The 18,050-nt window shown below is 41.2% G+C and overlaps 1 protein-coding gene across 1 annotated transcript in view; it reads right to left on the bottom strand.

The window, feature by feature from the left end:
- The window catches only part of LOC122542178 (protein phosphatase 1 regulatory subunit 12C-like), a 78,254-nt gene that overhangs the window by 18,399 nt on the left and 41,805 nt on the right, over positions 1-18,050 (bottom strand). The window contains exons 11-15 of the mRNA XM_043679619.2: positions 12,327-12,424; positions 10,055-10,138; positions 8,525-8,615; positions 6,830-6,970; positions 5,934-6,039 (exon numbers count right to left, since the gene is read on the bottom strand). Coding sequence (XP_043535554.2) covers positions 5,934-6,039; positions 6,830-6,970; positions 8,525-8,615; positions 10,055-10,138; positions 12,327-12,424 — 520 coding nt within the window. The remainder of the gene's footprint in view (positions 1-5,933; positions 6,040-6,829; positions 6,971-8,524; positions 8,616-10,054; positions 10,139-12,326; positions 12,425-18,050) is intronic.

The following is an 18,050-nucleotide window of genomic DNA, read 5'->3' as shown; positions in this document are numbered from 1 at the left end:
AGGAAAAAGGCCTTAAAAGTAAAACATTAAGTCAAAATAAAGTAAAGCTGGCAACTTAAAGCAAGACTTACTGTACCCATTCAGAATATGCAGTCTTACATAAAGTGGAAACCTAATAAAGGACCTGCATAATAATTTATTCCTAGTGAGAGTTAGATAGCTCTACCACAGTAAAATTAAACTACCAAACCCTAATCATTGGACATTTATCCAGGAGGACAAGAGATGGATGGAACAGAAAGTTTCACTCTGAAGTGTTGCAAATTTATTGAAGGCCATTGGGGAGGAGCTTGGTTTACTGTTGTTAATATGTCAAGACTTTTGTAGAACCTGTAAACTGAACTATCATTTCAGTGATGTGGCCAGGATACAACATGCTGACAAGAATTGCACTCTATGAATCAGCATTTGAAGATCAGAACAAAAGGAAAGCCAGTGTAAAGGTTTGCACACAAAGAACAATTACTGTTTAGGACAAATGACCAGAGATAATGCTGGGGATTCAAATCCAAGGTACATTTGATTAGACTCCCTACAGAATGTGTACAACCCCCAAAAGACCTCCGATGATCTAACTATTGGATTCTTTATCTAGGCCATGGGATAGCAATCTTGTGACACTGAGCTTTCCCCATATTGGTAATTCATCAGGCTTTGCTACCATAGCAATAACCTGGAATTATGTTTAGCTAGAAAGTTGTGGGAATCGCGGCACACTGCTGGCAGCATTATAAAACTCAAAACTACAGGCTGTTGCAAAACTCTGAAGAAACCCCAGGATAATCTTCTAGTTCAAGGTGGAGTTCTTCAGGTCATAAAAAAGCTCTAATTCTGAAAGCATAAAATCAGCAACAAAAACGCTTGAAATGTTACTCAAACACAAGTAAAATCATATTGCCTTATTGGAACACAGGGCTGCACTCTAATGAGAGAGAAATGACTGGTGATGGTCCGAGGATCACCACAACTCTGGCAAAGAGAGACATGGATAAGGAAAGTCCTTTAAGGTAACCTCAGCCAGTGCAGAAATTGAAGTCATGTTGTGGTATAAATTAGGTCAGTTGGCTTCACTATTTCAAACCAGCTGTTCAGCCAACTGACCTAATTTATACCACAATATGGTAGAATGTTATAAGACATTTTACAGCAAGTACTCAAAAAGAAATTTAATACTAAGCCATATAAAAGAACAGGGTAACCAAGTTGGAGACAATTAGTGCAGTGGAGAGGTGGTTTAGGAACGAAATTCCCAGCACTTCAAACCTCAGCAATGTGAAGTGATTGAGATCAGGGATACACAAGAGGCTAGAATCAGAGGAGATACTGAGATCTTGGAGGGCTGCTGATTGGAAAGATCAGGAGACAGTTATGGGAGGGATTTAAAACTCAAAAATGGGAATTTAAAATTCAAATTAAATGTAAATAACACCTAGCATTTCATTATTTGGGTTGTTCTTCCACAGAAAATGATCAGAAGGAAAATAAGAATGCACCAGTTGCTGTTAAAAGGAAAAAAAACTGCAAGTGGCTTTTTCAGCAGCAACCTTTCCTACTTAATATTTCTCTATCACCCATCCCCAAATGACTTTAGTCAAATTTCATTTGATGGTACTCATGAAGGGAGACATCTTTTCTTTGTGTTGTACCAAATTAAAATTGTGAATTTATTAAGGAAAGTAAAGGGAGAGGAATTAAGGAGGTGGTGGTCTAGTTGTGATGTCACTGGACTATTAATCGAGAGATCAGGTTTCGAATGCCACCACCACAGATGGCAGAAAGAAAAAAAAGAAATCTGAAAAAAAAATCTAGGACTAATCATGGTTGTGAAAATACTGTCGATTGTCAGAAAAACCTTTCCAGTTCACTAATGTCCTTACCGATCTGGCCGACATGAGTCCAAAGCCACAGCAGAATTGTACTCCAGCAAAACTGCAACCTCACAGCTGGGTATACCCCCCATTCAATCATTACCAGCCAACCAGGGGATCAGCCCTGGTTCAATCGAGTGCGCAGGTGGATATGCCTGGAGCAGCACAAAATGTACCAGAAAATGAAGTGTTTAACTGGTGAAGCCACCAAAACAGGACTATTTGCATTCCCAACAGCATAAGCATCAAGTGATAAAAGAGCTAAGTGATCCCATAACCAACAGAACAAATCTACACTCTGCAGCCCTGCCATATCCTGTTGTGAATGGTCATGGACAATTAAACAACTCACTGGAGGAAGTGGCTTCACATGGATCAAAGAGCCTCGCACATCAGTGCAAAAGGTGAAGCTGAAGCTTTCACAGCAATCTTCCACCAGAAATGCCAAGTGGATGATCCATCTCAGCCTCCTCCAGTGGTCCCTAGCATCACAGATACCAGTCATCAGCCAATAATATTCATTCCATGTGAAACGGTTGAAGATACTGAATACTGCAAAGGTTATGGGCCCTGACAACATTCCAGCAATGGTACTTAAGACTTGGGCTCCAGAACTTGCCACTCTCTAGCCAAGGTCTTCCAGTACAGTTACAACAATGGCATCTACCCAACAATTGCCAGGCATGTCCTGTACATTGAAAACAGGACAAATCCAACTCATGCCCCACTCAATCATCAGTAAAGTGATGGAAGGGTAATCAACAGTGCGATCAAGCAGCACCTGTCTAGTAACGCTCAGTTTGGGTTCCACCAGGGCCACTCAGCTCCTGACCTCATTACAGCCTCGATTCAAACATGGACAAAACAACTTATTCCAGAGGGGAGGGGAAATTGACAGTCCTTGACATCAAGGCTGCATTCAACTGAGTATAGCAGCAAGGAGCCCTAGGAAAATTGGAATCAGTAGGTATCAGGGATAAACTCTCTGGCAGTAGGAGTCATACCTGGCACATAGGCAAACAGTCATGGTTGTTGGAGGTCAGTCATCTTAGCTCCAGGACACCTCTGCAGGAGTTTCTCAGGATAGAGTCCTTGGCCCAACCAACTTAAGCTGCTTCATCAATTATCTTCCCTCCATCAGAAGGGGGAACGTTCACTGACAATTGTGCAAGGTTCAGCAGCATTCATGACTCCCGAGATGCTGAAGCAGTCTATGTTCAAATGCAACAAAATCTGGACAATATCCAGGCTTGGGCCGACAAAATAGCAAGTAACATTCATGCCAAACAAATGCCAAGCTGTGACCATCACCAATGAGAGACAATTTAACAATCACCCCCTTGGCAATCAATGATGTCACCATCATTAAATCCCCCATTAATCAACATCCTAGGGATTACTCAACTGGACTCACCACATTAATACAGTAGCTACAAGAGCAGGTCAGAGTCTAGGAAAACTATAGTGAACAACTCATTTTCTGACTCCCCAAAGCCTGTCCACCACCTACAAGGCGCAAGTCAGGAGTGTGATGGAATATTCCTCACTTGCCTGGGCAAGTGTAGCTCCATTCAAGCAGCTCAATACCATCCAAGACAAAACAGCCCGCCTGATTGGCTGTCCACTCCATTCATCACTATGCTCAGTAGCAGCAGTGTGCATGGTCTACAAGATGCATTGCTGAAATTCACCAAACCTCCTCAGACAGCACCTTCTGAACCCACAACTACACCATCTCGACGGACAAGAGCAGCAGATACATGCGATCACCACCACCATGCAAGTTCCTCTCCAAGACACTCACCACCCTGACTTGGAAATATATCTCTGCTCCTTCACTGTTGCTGGGTCAAAATCCTGGAATTCCTTCCCTAATAGCACTGTGGATCAACTCACATCAGATGGGCTGCAGCAGTTCAAGAAGGCAGATCACAATCACTTTCTCAAAGGCAACTGGGGACGGGCAATAAATGTTGGCCAGTGACGCCCACATTCCACAAATGAATTAAAGGAAAACTGTTGATGTTTAACTGCCCTCTGGGCAATAAATGCTGGCCTGCTTGGCCAGTGAATCAACATCCTGTGGATAAATAAAAAGGTAGCTTTTAAGCAGCAGGACAATAGAGGGGTCAAGAGGCTGAGAGATGAAATTCAAGAATTTAGAGCCTCAAATATAGAGTGAATGAAATCAGGGATATGCAAAAGGCTAGAATTGGAGGGGTGCCGAGATCTTGGAGGACTACTGGCTGGGGTTTAGGGAGATAGCGAGGTGCAAAGCTATGGAGGAATTTCAAGCCCAAAATGGAAAGGAAATATCCACAAACATACAACATTGGTGGCATTTGTACATAGGCTCAAGTGGTTTACACTTTTGTCCAACGCAAAAATAATTTTTTTTTCAATTAATTTATTTTATGATGATGCGCTACAGTGGCAGCTACATCAGGTTAAGCACCCCAGAAAAGCAGTAAAGAGGATTTACCTGAAATACATTTCCCCACATCTGTTTTCCCACCACCACCCCCATCTTGATGGTTAAATGCAGTCTTGCATGGTATTATACGTCTGGTCCAGAGTTCTGATTTCTCAATGAGTTGGTATTTGACATCTTTGCTTGAAAAATCAAATTAAGCATGCTCTCAAGTGTGATGTCTAACATATTACACATTTGTAAATGTTTGCACCAGTGTTCCCCAATTAACGAGTCAATCATGGATTAAATGATCTTGTGGCAAGCTCCCAACAAACAGGTCTAGGAACCAATCATGGGTTTGAGCAGCAGAGCTGTAAGAATTAGTAATAGGCTCAAGGGGTTGAATGGACTATTTAACAAATATATGCTCTCAAATATACACCATATGTTAGACCTTTTCTATTTCTGGAATTAAAATATTTGCTATCAAGGACTCTTGAGGTGCTTAATGTGTTAAAGGGTTTTTGGTTCTTATGTAAGGAATTCTCTTGAACAAGAGGCTTGTCTCAATTAGCTCTGATGTTATTTATTGGTCTATGTTTTTTCTTCTAATTAAGATATGGAGCTGATGGTGTTAGACTGGGGTAGACAAAGTTAAAAATCACAACACCAGGTTACAGTCAAACAGGTTTATTTGGAAGTACAAACTTTTGGAGCGCTGCTCCTTCACCAGATAGCTAGTGGGACACAATTTATAGTAAAAGACGCAACTGATGTATCAGTTGTTTGACACTTAGAATTAATAGTAAAATAGTAATCAATGTCCTATGATCCTGCCCCACTAACTACCTGACAAAGGAGCAATGCTCCAAAAGCCTTTACTTCCCAATAAATGTGTTAGGTTATAACTTGGTGTTGCGATTTTTAACCTCCTCATTAAAGCAGTATCATTAAGATTACCTCGGTGAAGTCTGCATGCAAACACTTCCCTCACGTATGGTTCGTGCTGATAGTACACTTGGATATGTTAGGCAGTTGTAGGTTAAAGCTCAACTACAGACTTTTAGATATTTTCTAATCAACCTGTTCAGAGAGGTTATTACCCACCTCTGCAGTAGGTGGGACTTGAACCTGGGCCTCCAGGACCAGAGGTCAGGACACCACCACTGTGCCAAAACAGTCCTTCACTACAGACATTTAGGCAGAGACTCCAAGTCTAATACGGAGAGAATTATGACATGGCTGAAGAGGACACTAAACCTGTTGTTAAGACCTATCTGACCACCTTGAGTTTTTAAACATTGCAAATCAATCAGGAACACAGATTTATTAATTACAAAGCACTGCTGGACATAAGATTGATCCTAAATTCTCCAGCCAAAGAAAAGTAAAGAGTTGAGAAGTAAGGAGTGAGAGAGAGAGAGAGAGTGGAATCTCGAGAGATTCATTATAATAACCAAATCGGTCAGTCAGTTTCATGTGCTACCTCCCCAAAGTATTTTTTACACTTTTATTTGAGCTGTGAACAAACCCGGGGTAGATGTTCTTAAAGTATAAATTATCAAGCCAATAATCACCTTCAGGTACAAAAGCTATGACCAATGAAATTAAGCTTTAAACATTTTTTTGCTAATATAATAATTTTAGGTTACCTTTGTATGAATCTATAACCGAAGCTGAAGCAACAGAATATCTGGAGAATGTGGATGTAAGCGATACTCCTTCTGTGGTGGAGGGTCTCAGTCGACTACCCACTTCCTGTAGAAGCAGAGAAAGGATTGCTGGTTTGAGTCGAGGGGATGGAAAATAAATACCCACATTCTCTGGGGCTGAGCATGTCATTGAGTGAGGCAAGGTTAGCACATCATTGATATGGAGGAGGTTGAAGCCGTATGTTCAATAGGCCAGAAGCAGGCAAATTGGGATTAGATTAGATTAGATTCCCTACAGTGTGGAAACAGGCCCTTCGGCCCAACAAGTCCACACCGCCCCTCCGAAGAGCAACCCACCCAGACCAATTCCCCTATATTCACCCCTGACTAATGCACCTAACACTACGGGCAATTTAGCATGGCCAATTCAGCCAACATGCACATCTTTGGACGGAGAGAGGAAACCGGAGCACCCGAGGAAACCCACACAGACACGGAGAGCGTGCAAACCCCACACAGACAGTCGCCCGAGACATCATCACACTCTGGCAGTGAGTTGCCATTTACTGATCCTGCAATGGGAGGTATTGCCATCGCAATCACTTTCACCTTGTCTTTAGGCCTGGCCAACTCGTCAACCCAGAAAAATATGGCAAGCAGATATACATTATAAAAGGGGAATAGAAGCAGGTAAGAAGATTAATGAGAGGCAAAGGATACACTTAAGGTAAGGCGGAGAAATTTTTTCAAATACATGTGATGAACAAAAGGAAGCAGCAATCTGCTTTTAAAAACACCAGTGGAATGCTCTCCATGGTAGTACCTAATATATTGTCAATTTGAAAATTATTCTCTCTAAAACTCCAATAATATGTTGGTTATCTGTGCACTCTCACCTTGTCCTCAGCTACTAAGCTCCTTCCTTTTCTGCTGTCACTCTCTTTTTCCTCTCTCTTCTCCAGCTGATCCTGGCTTTTTGTCTCTGTGGCACCCCCTATGGTCTTTTCTGCTTCTTTTAGATCTGTGAGTGTTACACCCTATGAACAAATAAAAGTACAATTTAAAAAAAAACACACAAAACCACTTCTTTCCTGAAGTACATTCTGGTAGGAAATAAATTAAAAAAAGGTACCAAGTAAATTCCACCAATGTCAAACGAAACATTAACACCAGAGTACTTAAACAGCGAGAGTTCCCCGATCATTGACAATCATAGCACGACTGGTATTGGGTTCACTTCTCTTTAACATTTATATAAATGATTTAGATAAGTTATAGTAAGTAAGTTCATACATGAAACCAAAGGTTGTTGGAATATGGATAGTGAAGGTGGTTATCCAAGACTACAAAGAGAGCTGATGAATTAGATCAACGGGCTGAAGAGTGGAAAATGGAGTTTAATTTGGATACATGGCAGGGTTTGTTTTATCAAAATACAATACAATACAATACAATACAAGGGCAGGAGTAATACAATTAAAAGTAGGGCCTTGGACAGTGATGTAGAACAGAGACACCTTGGGGGTTCAGGTACATAATTCTTTGAAGCTTGTGTTACAGTCGAAAGAGTGGTTAAGGTATTTAGCATGATTGCCTTCACTGCCCAGACCACTGAGTACAAGAGTTGGGAAGTTATGTTGAGGTTGTACAAGATGTTGGTGGGGCCTCTTCTGGAGTACTGTGTCCAGTTCTAGTTGCCATGTTACAGGATATTATTAAACTGGAGAAGATTCAGAAGAGATTTACCAGGATGTTGCTGGGAATGGAGGGTTTGAGTTATAAGGAGAGGCTGCGACCTTTTTCACTGGAGCGTAGGAGGCCGAGGGGTGACCTTGTAGAGGTTTATAAAATCATGAGGGATATAGACAAGGTGAATGGCAGGTGTATTTTTCCCTGGGGTGGGGAACTTCAAGACCAGGGAGCATATATTTTTAAGGGGAGGGGAGAAAGATTTAAGACATGAGGTCAATTTTATTTTCCATACACAATGGTTCACACATGGAATGAACAGCCAGAGGAAGTGGTGGATGCAAGTATAGTTACGTTTAAAATACACTTACATAAGCACGTGAATAAAAAATGTTTGCAGGGTTATGAGCCAAGCGCAGGCAGGTGGGACTAGTTTATTTTAGGATTATGGTCGGCATGGACTGGTTGGACCAAAAGGTCTGTTTCTGTGCTGTATGAGTATGATTTAAAACTCAAAAATGGAATAAACAAGTGGCCAAATTGTAAAAGCACATCAAACAATCTATAATCAATTTCCTCAACAGGTCATTAATTTGGTCTGGAATAGGTTTGTACCAAAACCAACTGTTTTCCAGATGTTGTGTGGTCTCTCTATGATTTCAGATTTCCAATTGATTTCTTTTATAAAATAAAAACTATAGACTAATTAATCCTGCATTCAGACGAGAATTGGTTTGGAATAAAAGTATTGACTTGTGAGCAATCCAAAAAGGTAGCTATTGGCAGATATTACTACACTTATACTAAATATGGTAGTTAGCAAATTGCAAAAGTAAACAAAGTCACATTTGAAGTCATATTAAAGCAGGTAGTGTTAGTTTTGGTTACACGTTAGCACTGACCTGTGTTGATCGTCTGGACTGTCGAGCATGCCGTGACCGTGCCTTTCTTTGGGATTCTGACTCCTCATCACGCACTGGGGTAAGATATAACCTGCAGAAATAGGAAGTAAGTTTAAAATGAATTGCTATACTTAGAAAATGGCCACATAATCAAATCAGACAGCTTTTCACATCAGTTGGTATGCAAGCAGAATTGCATAACTTGCAAACTTGTTCTGACAGTAACCTTTCTAACTTTGGGAAAATGGACAGTGTATTAAACTGCCATCAGTTTAGGAATGGACCTTCATTACAGATAGCTTGCACACAGAAAAATTAGTAATAACATCATCTAGCTTCTCAGGATAGGGTAATTAATCCACATTTTAAAAATGGGTCAATCATGGGTGATTCAGGGTGCAGGTGCACCCGAATTTGTAGCTATTACCGGCTGTAATACATTTCATGAAACATTTTGACATGCCAATTCCGCACAGATCGTTCCATGGTTGAATGGAGTTTATCCAGAATCATGGTCTTTACAACACTAAGTTCATTGCTTGGAGTGCATAAACTCTATTAGTCTTCCCTGTTACTCCATGAAAGCCCCTCACTATTTTGTACATCTTAATTGGACCACTCCTCAGCATCTTCCTCGGATTCTAAGATGTGCAGAGGATCAAAAGGATCTCTGTGTGCATACCCACAGATGCTTCAAGGCAACTGGATACATGGATAAGACTGCTAGGAAAGCACTTTACTTTATTACTCGAGGTACTGAATACGAAAGCAGGAGGATATGAGAGGCCCATATACAGTGTTAGTTAGGCTACAGTTGGAGTACCATGTGCAATTCTGCCCCCTACAATATAGGAAGGGTGTGACTGCTCTAGAAACTGTTCAGAGGAGATTCACCAGGATGTTGTCGGAGCTGGAGTGTTTCAGCTATGAAGACATTCTAGATAGGCTAGGCAGGCTAGGCTTATTTGTCTTAAAGCAGACAAGGCTGAGGGAGACCTTATTGAGAAATGCAAAGTAATGAGGGGCATAGATGAAGTAGATATCAAGAAACTTGTCCCCTCATTACGGAGGTCAGTCGTTTTAAGGCAAGAGGTAGGAGGATGGGTGGGTATTTGAAAGGGTGGTAGAGGCATAGGAACTAGTATAACATTTAAGAACTTTTTGGATGAACATTTGAAATGCCTAGCATAAAAGGCTATAGGCTAAGTGCTGGAAAATGGCAATAGAGCAGGTGAGTGCTCAATGATTGGCATGGACATGGGCAGAATGGCCTCTTCCTGCACTGTGAAAAACTGACCTAGCTTGGAATAAAACATTTGTATACCCCCATTATCACCTCCTTTTGCCTTAAACCACAATTGTATGTATTCTTTATGTCAGTTCTGACCCTCACTTAATCCAAAACCTTGAGACTTTACCTGCTTGGTATCTGGCAAAAAAAAACTGATCACTTTATTTTTATCTTTCAGATTTCCATCATTCATCTACTGTTTTTGCCCCTGGTAATTCAAATGTCAAACCCTAACTTACCGACGCCTCTCTTTAAAATCAGTGGTGCCCGGAACATCCTTTGGCATCTGGGAGCTGGGATCTCTAACCTGCTGGTAGGCAGAGCTTGAAATAAACAACAAAACAATTCAGTTTAAAAAAATAAATAAAAGCAGTCACAAAACAGATCTTTTCAACTTTCAGTTACATGCTGTGAAGCCTCTGCTGCCTATTTCCCATTTCTTTCTCAGGATGCACGTAGATACTAATTATATACAATAGCCTTAAGGAAAAATCAGTTACTCTCAGCTTCACCATAACTCTGGAAAATATTTTCCTCCTTTTAGCTCTCCCTGACTTACTGAGGGAGAGACATGGATATGGCAGTGTAAACAATACAGGATTCAACTCAAAGATCTAAAAGTACAAATCACATTGTACATGGTTGGTTGTGAAGCTAAATTCAATTTGCAAGAAACCTACTAGTACACATGCAAGGTAGAGAAAATTTGCTCAAATCCCAAAACACCATTTGCTTAAGAGTGCAATGGTACAGGAGCACAGATATAATTTACAACGTATGCACATACTGATTCATTCATTGCAGTGGTTTCTAAAGATTGTAGTGAACTAGCACAAGCGTACTCAAAATTTCCATAATCTTATGTTAGAGGGAATAGCTAGCATTAAAAAAATTACCATTAGGTTTTGTATGTTAACACTAAATGAGAAGATAATTTCAAGAGGTTTGACGCCATTTCCTTTTCAGATCAAAAATGGAAAGAACTTCATAAAATTTTCCAACTCATTTTTGGGATCCAACTGAAATTTGCTTTTTATTAATTGTGACTTACAGGGAAATGCTACTGTCTTTCAAACATAATTCACAGAATTGTTATGCAGAAGGAGGCAGCCATTCAGCCCATCGAGTCAGAACAATCTCTCTAAGCATTTCAACTGAGGGCCAATCTTCTTCTCCTGCCTCCGCCCTCCACCACATCAGCCCTGCACATTGATTAGCGAAACATCTAATACCTCTTGAATGCTTGGAATCAAACCTGCCTCCACCATACTTCCTGGCAGTGCATTCTAGATCCTAACGGTGTGTGAGAAAAATCATTTTTTTCTTATGCTGAACACTTTCAAACTCTGGACCTTGATCCACTGATGAGTGGGAACAGTTTCCCCCATTCACTATGTCCACACCCTTACATAACTTTGGAAACTTCTACCAAACATCTTAGCTTTCTTTTTTCCAAAGAACAGTCCTAACTCCTCCAATCCTTCCTCATAAATCAAGGAAGGCTCATCTCTGACCCATTCTCTAAAACCTCTTCTGCACTCCCTCAAATGCATTCACATCCTTCCAAAAAAAAAACTGTGGCTCCGAAAACTGCTCACAGTATTAAACTGGGAATATAGTGGCATTGTGGTAATGTCATTGGATTAATAATCCAGAAACTTGGGGTAATACTCTGGGGCATGGATTAAGATTCCATTTTGGTAAAAGAAATTATTTTATTTGTTTATGGGATGTTGGTATCACTGGCTAGGCCAGCCCCTCCCTAATTGACTCTTAACTGGCCTCTGCACAATCAATCAATCAATCAATCACATTGCTATTGATATAGAGTCTGGGAAAGCTCAGAACAGTCAAGGAGGTAGATATTCTCTCCCAAAAGACATTAGTGTAGTTAAAAGTTTTCTGCTTCAAATCAAGAATGGCGACACAGCGACCATTAGGCCAGCTTTTCAATTCTAGATTCTTGTTAGATACAAATTTTACCACGTGTCATGCCAGGATTCAAACCCACTATCACAAGGACATTAGCCTGATCCTTTGGATTACTACCCCAGTGACAATACCATTAGGTCACTTCTTCTCCAGTATTTGGCAAGGACTATACAACAGAAGAATTTACTGAATCACACAAATGTTACAATGCGGGATGAGGTTATTCAGCTTATGATGTGCCCACTGGCTCGCTGCACAAGCGACTCACTTTATGCCATCACCATCCTATCTTCTCCCCATAATCCTGCATAGATTAGTTGAAAAATAACTACTTTCAGAATGCTTCAATTGAACCGTCTTCCACACTTATTCAGGCAATGGATTCCAGATTTTAATCAATTACAACATGAAACAAAAAAGAACTACTTCTATCACATAGTTCTTTTGCCAATTTTAAATTAATTAAATTTATTTTACATCAACATAACGACCTTTCATTACTGCGTGCTCAGAACTACATAAGAGGGACTTTCCTCCAGGTAACTGATCCAACGTAAAGATTATTTGCCCAATTCTAACCTTATTGCATGCTCAGCTGAAGTCTCAGGCACACTGAGCATCCTTCCAATTGGAGTGGGAGGTACTCTGGCCAGGCGGGTCTCCTGTATTCCTTTGTCCTGCAAGATTGGATGAAGAAAAGAATGTTGCATTTCAGTAGTCACACAAACTTTCTCCAATGCAATCTCTTCTAAGTTGAGAAGGAGCCAGTCATTTTTACAAGAGGTTACAACAAGAAATGTAGTTTCCCAAGGATCCAGAAGCAAGCAGTCACAACAACCTGGGTGGGTCACTGATGGCATTTCCTTAGATGGCGCATCAGAGCACTGACTTTGAAATGACGGAACAAGATTAACAGTGGAATCACAGCGGAACTCTAGATACAAGCAATGCCACGGGAACCATAGTTGAACATAGAACATTACAGCGCAGTACAGGCCCTTCGGCCCTCGATGTTGCGCCGCCCTGTCATACTAATCTGAAGCCCATCCCACCTACATTATTCCACGTACGTCCATTTGCCTGTCCAATGACCACTTAAATGCACTTAAACTTGGCGAATCTACTACCGATGCAGGCAAAGCATTCCATACCCTTACTACTCTGAGTAAAGAAACTACCTCTGACATCTGTCTTATACCTATCCCCCCTCACTTTAAAGTTGTGTCCCCTCGTGTTTGCTGTCCCCATACTTGGGAAAAAGGCTCTCCCTGTCCAACCTATCTAACCCTCTGATTATCTTGTATGTCTCTATTAAGTCACCTCTCAACCTTCTTCTAACGAGGACAGCCTCAAGGGCCTAGCCCTTTCCTCGTAAGACATTCTTTCCATACCAGGCAACATCCTAGTAAATCTCCTCTGCACCCTTTCCAAAGCTTCCACATCCTTCTTATAATGCGGTGACCAGAACTGTACACAATACTCCAAGTGTGGCCGCACCAGAGCTTTGTACAGCTGCAGCATAACTTCCTGGTTCTGGAACTCAATACCTTGATTAATAAAAGGCCAACACACTGTATGCTTTCTTAACAACCCTGTCAATCTGGGTGGCAACTTTCAGGGATCTGTGTACATGGACACCGAGATCTCTCTGCTCATCTGCACTCCCAAGAATCCTACCATTAGCCCAGTACTTTGCATTCCGATTACTCCGGCCAAAGTGTATCACCTCACACTTGTCCACATTAAACTCTATTTGCCACCTCTCAGTCCAGCTCTGCATCCTACGTCTCTCTGCAACCTACTACATCCTTCGTCACTATCCACAACTCCACCGACCTTAGTGTCGTCCGCAAATTTACTAACCCACCCTTCTAAGCCCTCATCCAGGTGATTTATAAAAATGACGAACAGCAGTGGACCCAACACCGACCCTTGCGGTTTGCCGCTAATAAGTGGACACCAAGATGAACATGTTCCATCAACTACAACCCTGTTTTCTTTCAGCAAGCCAATTATTGATCCAAACTGCTATGTCTCCCACAATCCCATTCCTCCGCATTTTGTATAATAGCCTACTGTGGGGAACCTTATCGAAAGCCTTGCTGAAATCCATATACACCACATCAACTGGTTTACTCTCATCTACCTGTTTGGTCACTTTGTCAAAAAAGTCAATAAGATTCATTAGGCACGACCTACCCTTCACAAAACCGTGCTGACTGCCCCTGATTATTCTTTTCTAGATGGTTATAAATCCTATCTCTTATAACCTTTTCCAACACTTCAACAACTGAAGTGAGACTCACTGGTTTGTAATTACCAGGGTTGTCTCTACTACCCTTTTTGAACAAGGGAACCACATTTGCTATCCTCCAGTCCTCAGGCACTATTCCTGTAGACAACGATGATTTGAAGATCAATGCCAAAGGCTCGGCAATCTCTTCCCTTGCTTCCCAGAGGATCCTAGGATAGATCCCATTTGGCCCAGGGGACTTGTCTATTTTCACACTCTGCAGTATTTCTAATCGCAAGGTTTGTAAAGAGTTGTAGCTCAGGTTGAGGTTTAGAGTGTAGGTTTGCTCGCTGAGCTGTAGGTTTGATATCCAGACGTTTCATTACCTGGCTAGGTAACATCAGTGGCGACCTCCAAGTGAAGCGAAGCTGTTGTCTCCTACTTTCTATTTATATCTTTCTCCTGGAGAAAGATATAAATAGAAAGCAGGAGACAACAGCTTCGCTTCATTTGGAGGTTGCCACTGATGATGTTACCTAGCCAGGTAATGAAACGTCTGGATATCAAACCTATAGCTCAGCGAGCAAACCTACACCCTAAAGTATTTCTAATACCTCTTCCTCGTGAACCTCAATCTCTTCTAGTCTAGATGCAAGTATCTCTATCTTCCTCGCCAACATTTTCATTTTCTATAGTGAACACTGTCGAAAAATATTTATTTAGTGCTTCCCCTATCTTCTCTGACTCCACACACAACTTCCCACTATTATCCTTGATTGGCCCTAATTTAACTCTCGTCATTCTTTTATTCCTGACATACCTATGGAAAGCCTTAGGGTTAACCTGGATCCCATCCGCCAACAACTTCTCATGTCCCCTCCTGGCTCTTCTGAGCTCTCTTTTTAGGTCTTCCCTGACTTCCTTGTAACCCTCAAGCACCCGGAGTTTTCACATTTTGTCCTAACAAAAGCCACCTTCTTCTTGACCAGGGATTCCACTTCCTTAGTAAGCCACGGCTCACGCGTTCTATATCTTCTTCCCTGCCTGACAGGTACATACTGATCTAGGACACAGGAGCTTTTCCTTGAATAAGCTCCATACTTTTAATGTGCTTATCCCCTGCAGTTTCCTTCCCCATTCTACGCTTCCTAAATCTTTCCTAATTGCATCGTAATTTTCCTTCCCCTAACTGTAACTCTTGCTCGGTGGAGTACACCTATCCCTTTCCATCACTAAAGTAAACCTCACAGAATTGTGATCGTTGTCTCCAAAGTTCTCACCTTCTTCCAAATCTAACACCTGGCCAGGCTCGTTACCCAGTACTAAATCTAAAGTGGCTTCGCCCCTTGTAGGTCTGTCCACATACTGTGTCAGGAAGCCCTCCTGCACACACTGGACAAAAATGGACCCATCTATAGTACTCCTACTGTAGTGATCCCAGTCAATATTTGGATAGTTGAAGTCCCCCATGATAACTACCCTGCCTCTCTCACTCCTATCGAGAATCATCTTTGCTATCCTTTCCTCTACATCTCTGGGACTATTCGGAGGCCTATAGAAAACTCCCAGCATGGTGACTTCTCCTTTCCTGTTTCTAACCTCAGCCTATACTACCTCAGTTAACGAGTCCCCAAACACCCTTTCTACAACTGTAATATTGTCCCTGATCAACAATGCCACACCTCCCCCTCTTTTACCATCTTCTCTGTTCTTACTGAAACATCTGAATCCCGGAACCTGCAACAGCCATTCCTGTCCCTGCTCTATCCATGCCTCCGTAATGGCCACAACATTGAAGTCCCAGGTACCAACCCATGCTGCCAGTTCACCCACTCTATTTCTGATGCTCCTCGCGTTGAAGTACACAGACTTCAAACCAGGTTCTCGCTTGCCAGTGTCAGATACCTGATTTGGGAACTCCCTACTCTCATCCTCTTCTGTACCTGTCCTACAATTTTGGTTCCCATCCCCCTGCTGTATTAGTTTAAATCCACCTTAATAGCTTTAGCAAATTTCCCACCCAAGATATTGGTACCCCTCTGGTTTAAATGAAGACCATCCTGCTTGTAGAGGTCCCACCTACCCCAGAAAGAGCTCCAATTATCCAAAAACCCGAAACCCTCCCTACCAACCACAAAGCACCTTTAACAGCAAAATGACCCAGGCCCTTAAAATGGCCAATACAAATAAAAACTCTGATCCTGAATCATATGAGATGTCAGGACAAAAAGGTCCAAATGTTTGGCCTAGAAGTAGGTTCCAAGGAGGATTTTTTAAAAAGAGGCAGATGGAAGGCAGAGAGGCTTGTGTAGGGAATTCCAGAACATGAGACCAAGGAATCTGAAAGTATGGAAGCATAGATGTCTAAATAAAGTTTCAGAAAGCTCAAGTTCCACTTTCTAAATATTCCTAGAATAAAGAAGTTGCTCCCAACTTCCTTATTTAGTTTATTAGCTTTTGAAAGCTAATTTGTGGCACAAGACCACAAACTCAAAAAGCAGCATTTAGGTTGGTGATCAAACAGATTGGAATGGACAAAACACCCCAAACTCTCTGCTGTTAAATTTCAAGAAAGTTAAGATTATCTGTAGTGAAACACAAACTATATTTTGTTCAGAACCACAACTTTTGATATTCAGTTTTCTTTATTTAAATGACTTGCAAGAGTAGATTTCATTAAACTTGTTAATGTCTCTTTCGATGATTGATGTTTCTCCTTTCTCAGTGCTCCACTGACGGCAATATTCCATCTGCTCATACCCATCTTTTTCCCAAAACCGCATTCTCTTTAACAACATTACCGATACCAAAGATCACCACAATCGGATTACAATAATTGCTATGCAACGTTCAACTACAATGGTGAAAGAAAGGCAGTGACTCTGTTGGAGGCAGTTTCTTCTGAAGTAAAACAATACCTGAAAATATTCTGATTCTTACTATTATAAGCAGCTTTTCACGTGTTCAGGTTTCTACTTTATCAGCTTCCTTATTCTCACAATATCATAAACTGAGCCCAGCTGATGTGGACATTCTTTCCTCCTGGCTCATTGTCTTCTCTATATCTCTCCCATTGTTCTTTCAGTATATACTGGGTCAGATAGTTGTGGGTCCATTGCTACAACTCCGGGCAACCTCGGTTGACATCCCAGTGTAGTACTGAGGGAGAGCTGCATTGTTGCAGGTTCTGCCTTCCAAAATGAGGATATTAAACCCAGTCTGTCTTGTCAGATGGCTGTTGTACTGTTAAAATATTTGTGCAGGCTGCAGAAACCATACACATCCCATCTTATTCACCATCAGTGTCAAAGTGCACTTGAAGATGGTTTGTAAGAGGGAACTGCCTGTTGGATATACATTTAAAGTCATTCTATTCATCAACACAGCCTTCAGAGTTCTGCACTCTCAGGTTGATCAAAATAGTTTGAACAGGGGTTTCTCAAGAAAAGGTTAAGCCATTTAATTCAATCGGATGCATCAAGGGAAGTGGGTGCTGTTGCCAAAACATATCAGGGAGGAATACTTGCACAGAAATAAGCAATTTAGCCTAACTAGTGTATGTTGGAGCATTTGTTCCACTCATAGTACCTGTGATCTTCTAATCCTTTCACCATCCAACTAGACATTCAATTGATATTAAAGATGTTTGTCTCAATCATTCCAAGTAAGCTCCACCTTCTCACTTCTATCAGGTATAGATGTTTCCTTTGAACTCTCGATTTGATTTAAGTGACTGTATTGCATTGATGATCTATGGGTTTGTTCTTCCCATGTGATTCCCCTATATAATAGAAAACTTTCATAACTTTAAGGCTGCTATTAAATGTCATCCTGAAGGCTGTATAGTTTTAGCTGATAGTCTTTCTTGATAACAGAACTGTGAAGTTATACCTAACATCCTCAATACTTGCAGAAGGGTTTATAATAGGTTAAATGAGTGGGTAACAATGTGCAGAAAAATGAAGTTAATATTTTGGTTGGAGAAACAGAAAGCAGAAAGTTTTCTTCACATGGTGTGACAGTTGGGAAATTTTGGAATTCAGAGGAATCCGTGATCCATAAACAAATTA

Source organism: Chiloscyllium plagiosum, unplaced genomic scaffold, assembly GCF_037043375.1.
Source record: "Chiloscyllium plagiosum isolate Xiang-an unplaced genomic scaffold, Cpla_swu_hap1 HiC_scaffold_33, whole genome shotgun sequence".
In the NCBI taxonomy this organism is placed as follows: Eukaryota; Metazoa; Chordata; class Chondrichthyes; order Orectolobiformes; family Hemiscylliidae; genus Chiloscyllium; species Chiloscyllium plagiosum.
The sequence above is the reverse complement of the archived record's forward strand: the minus strand, read 5'-3'. Positions and strand labels throughout refer to the sequence as shown.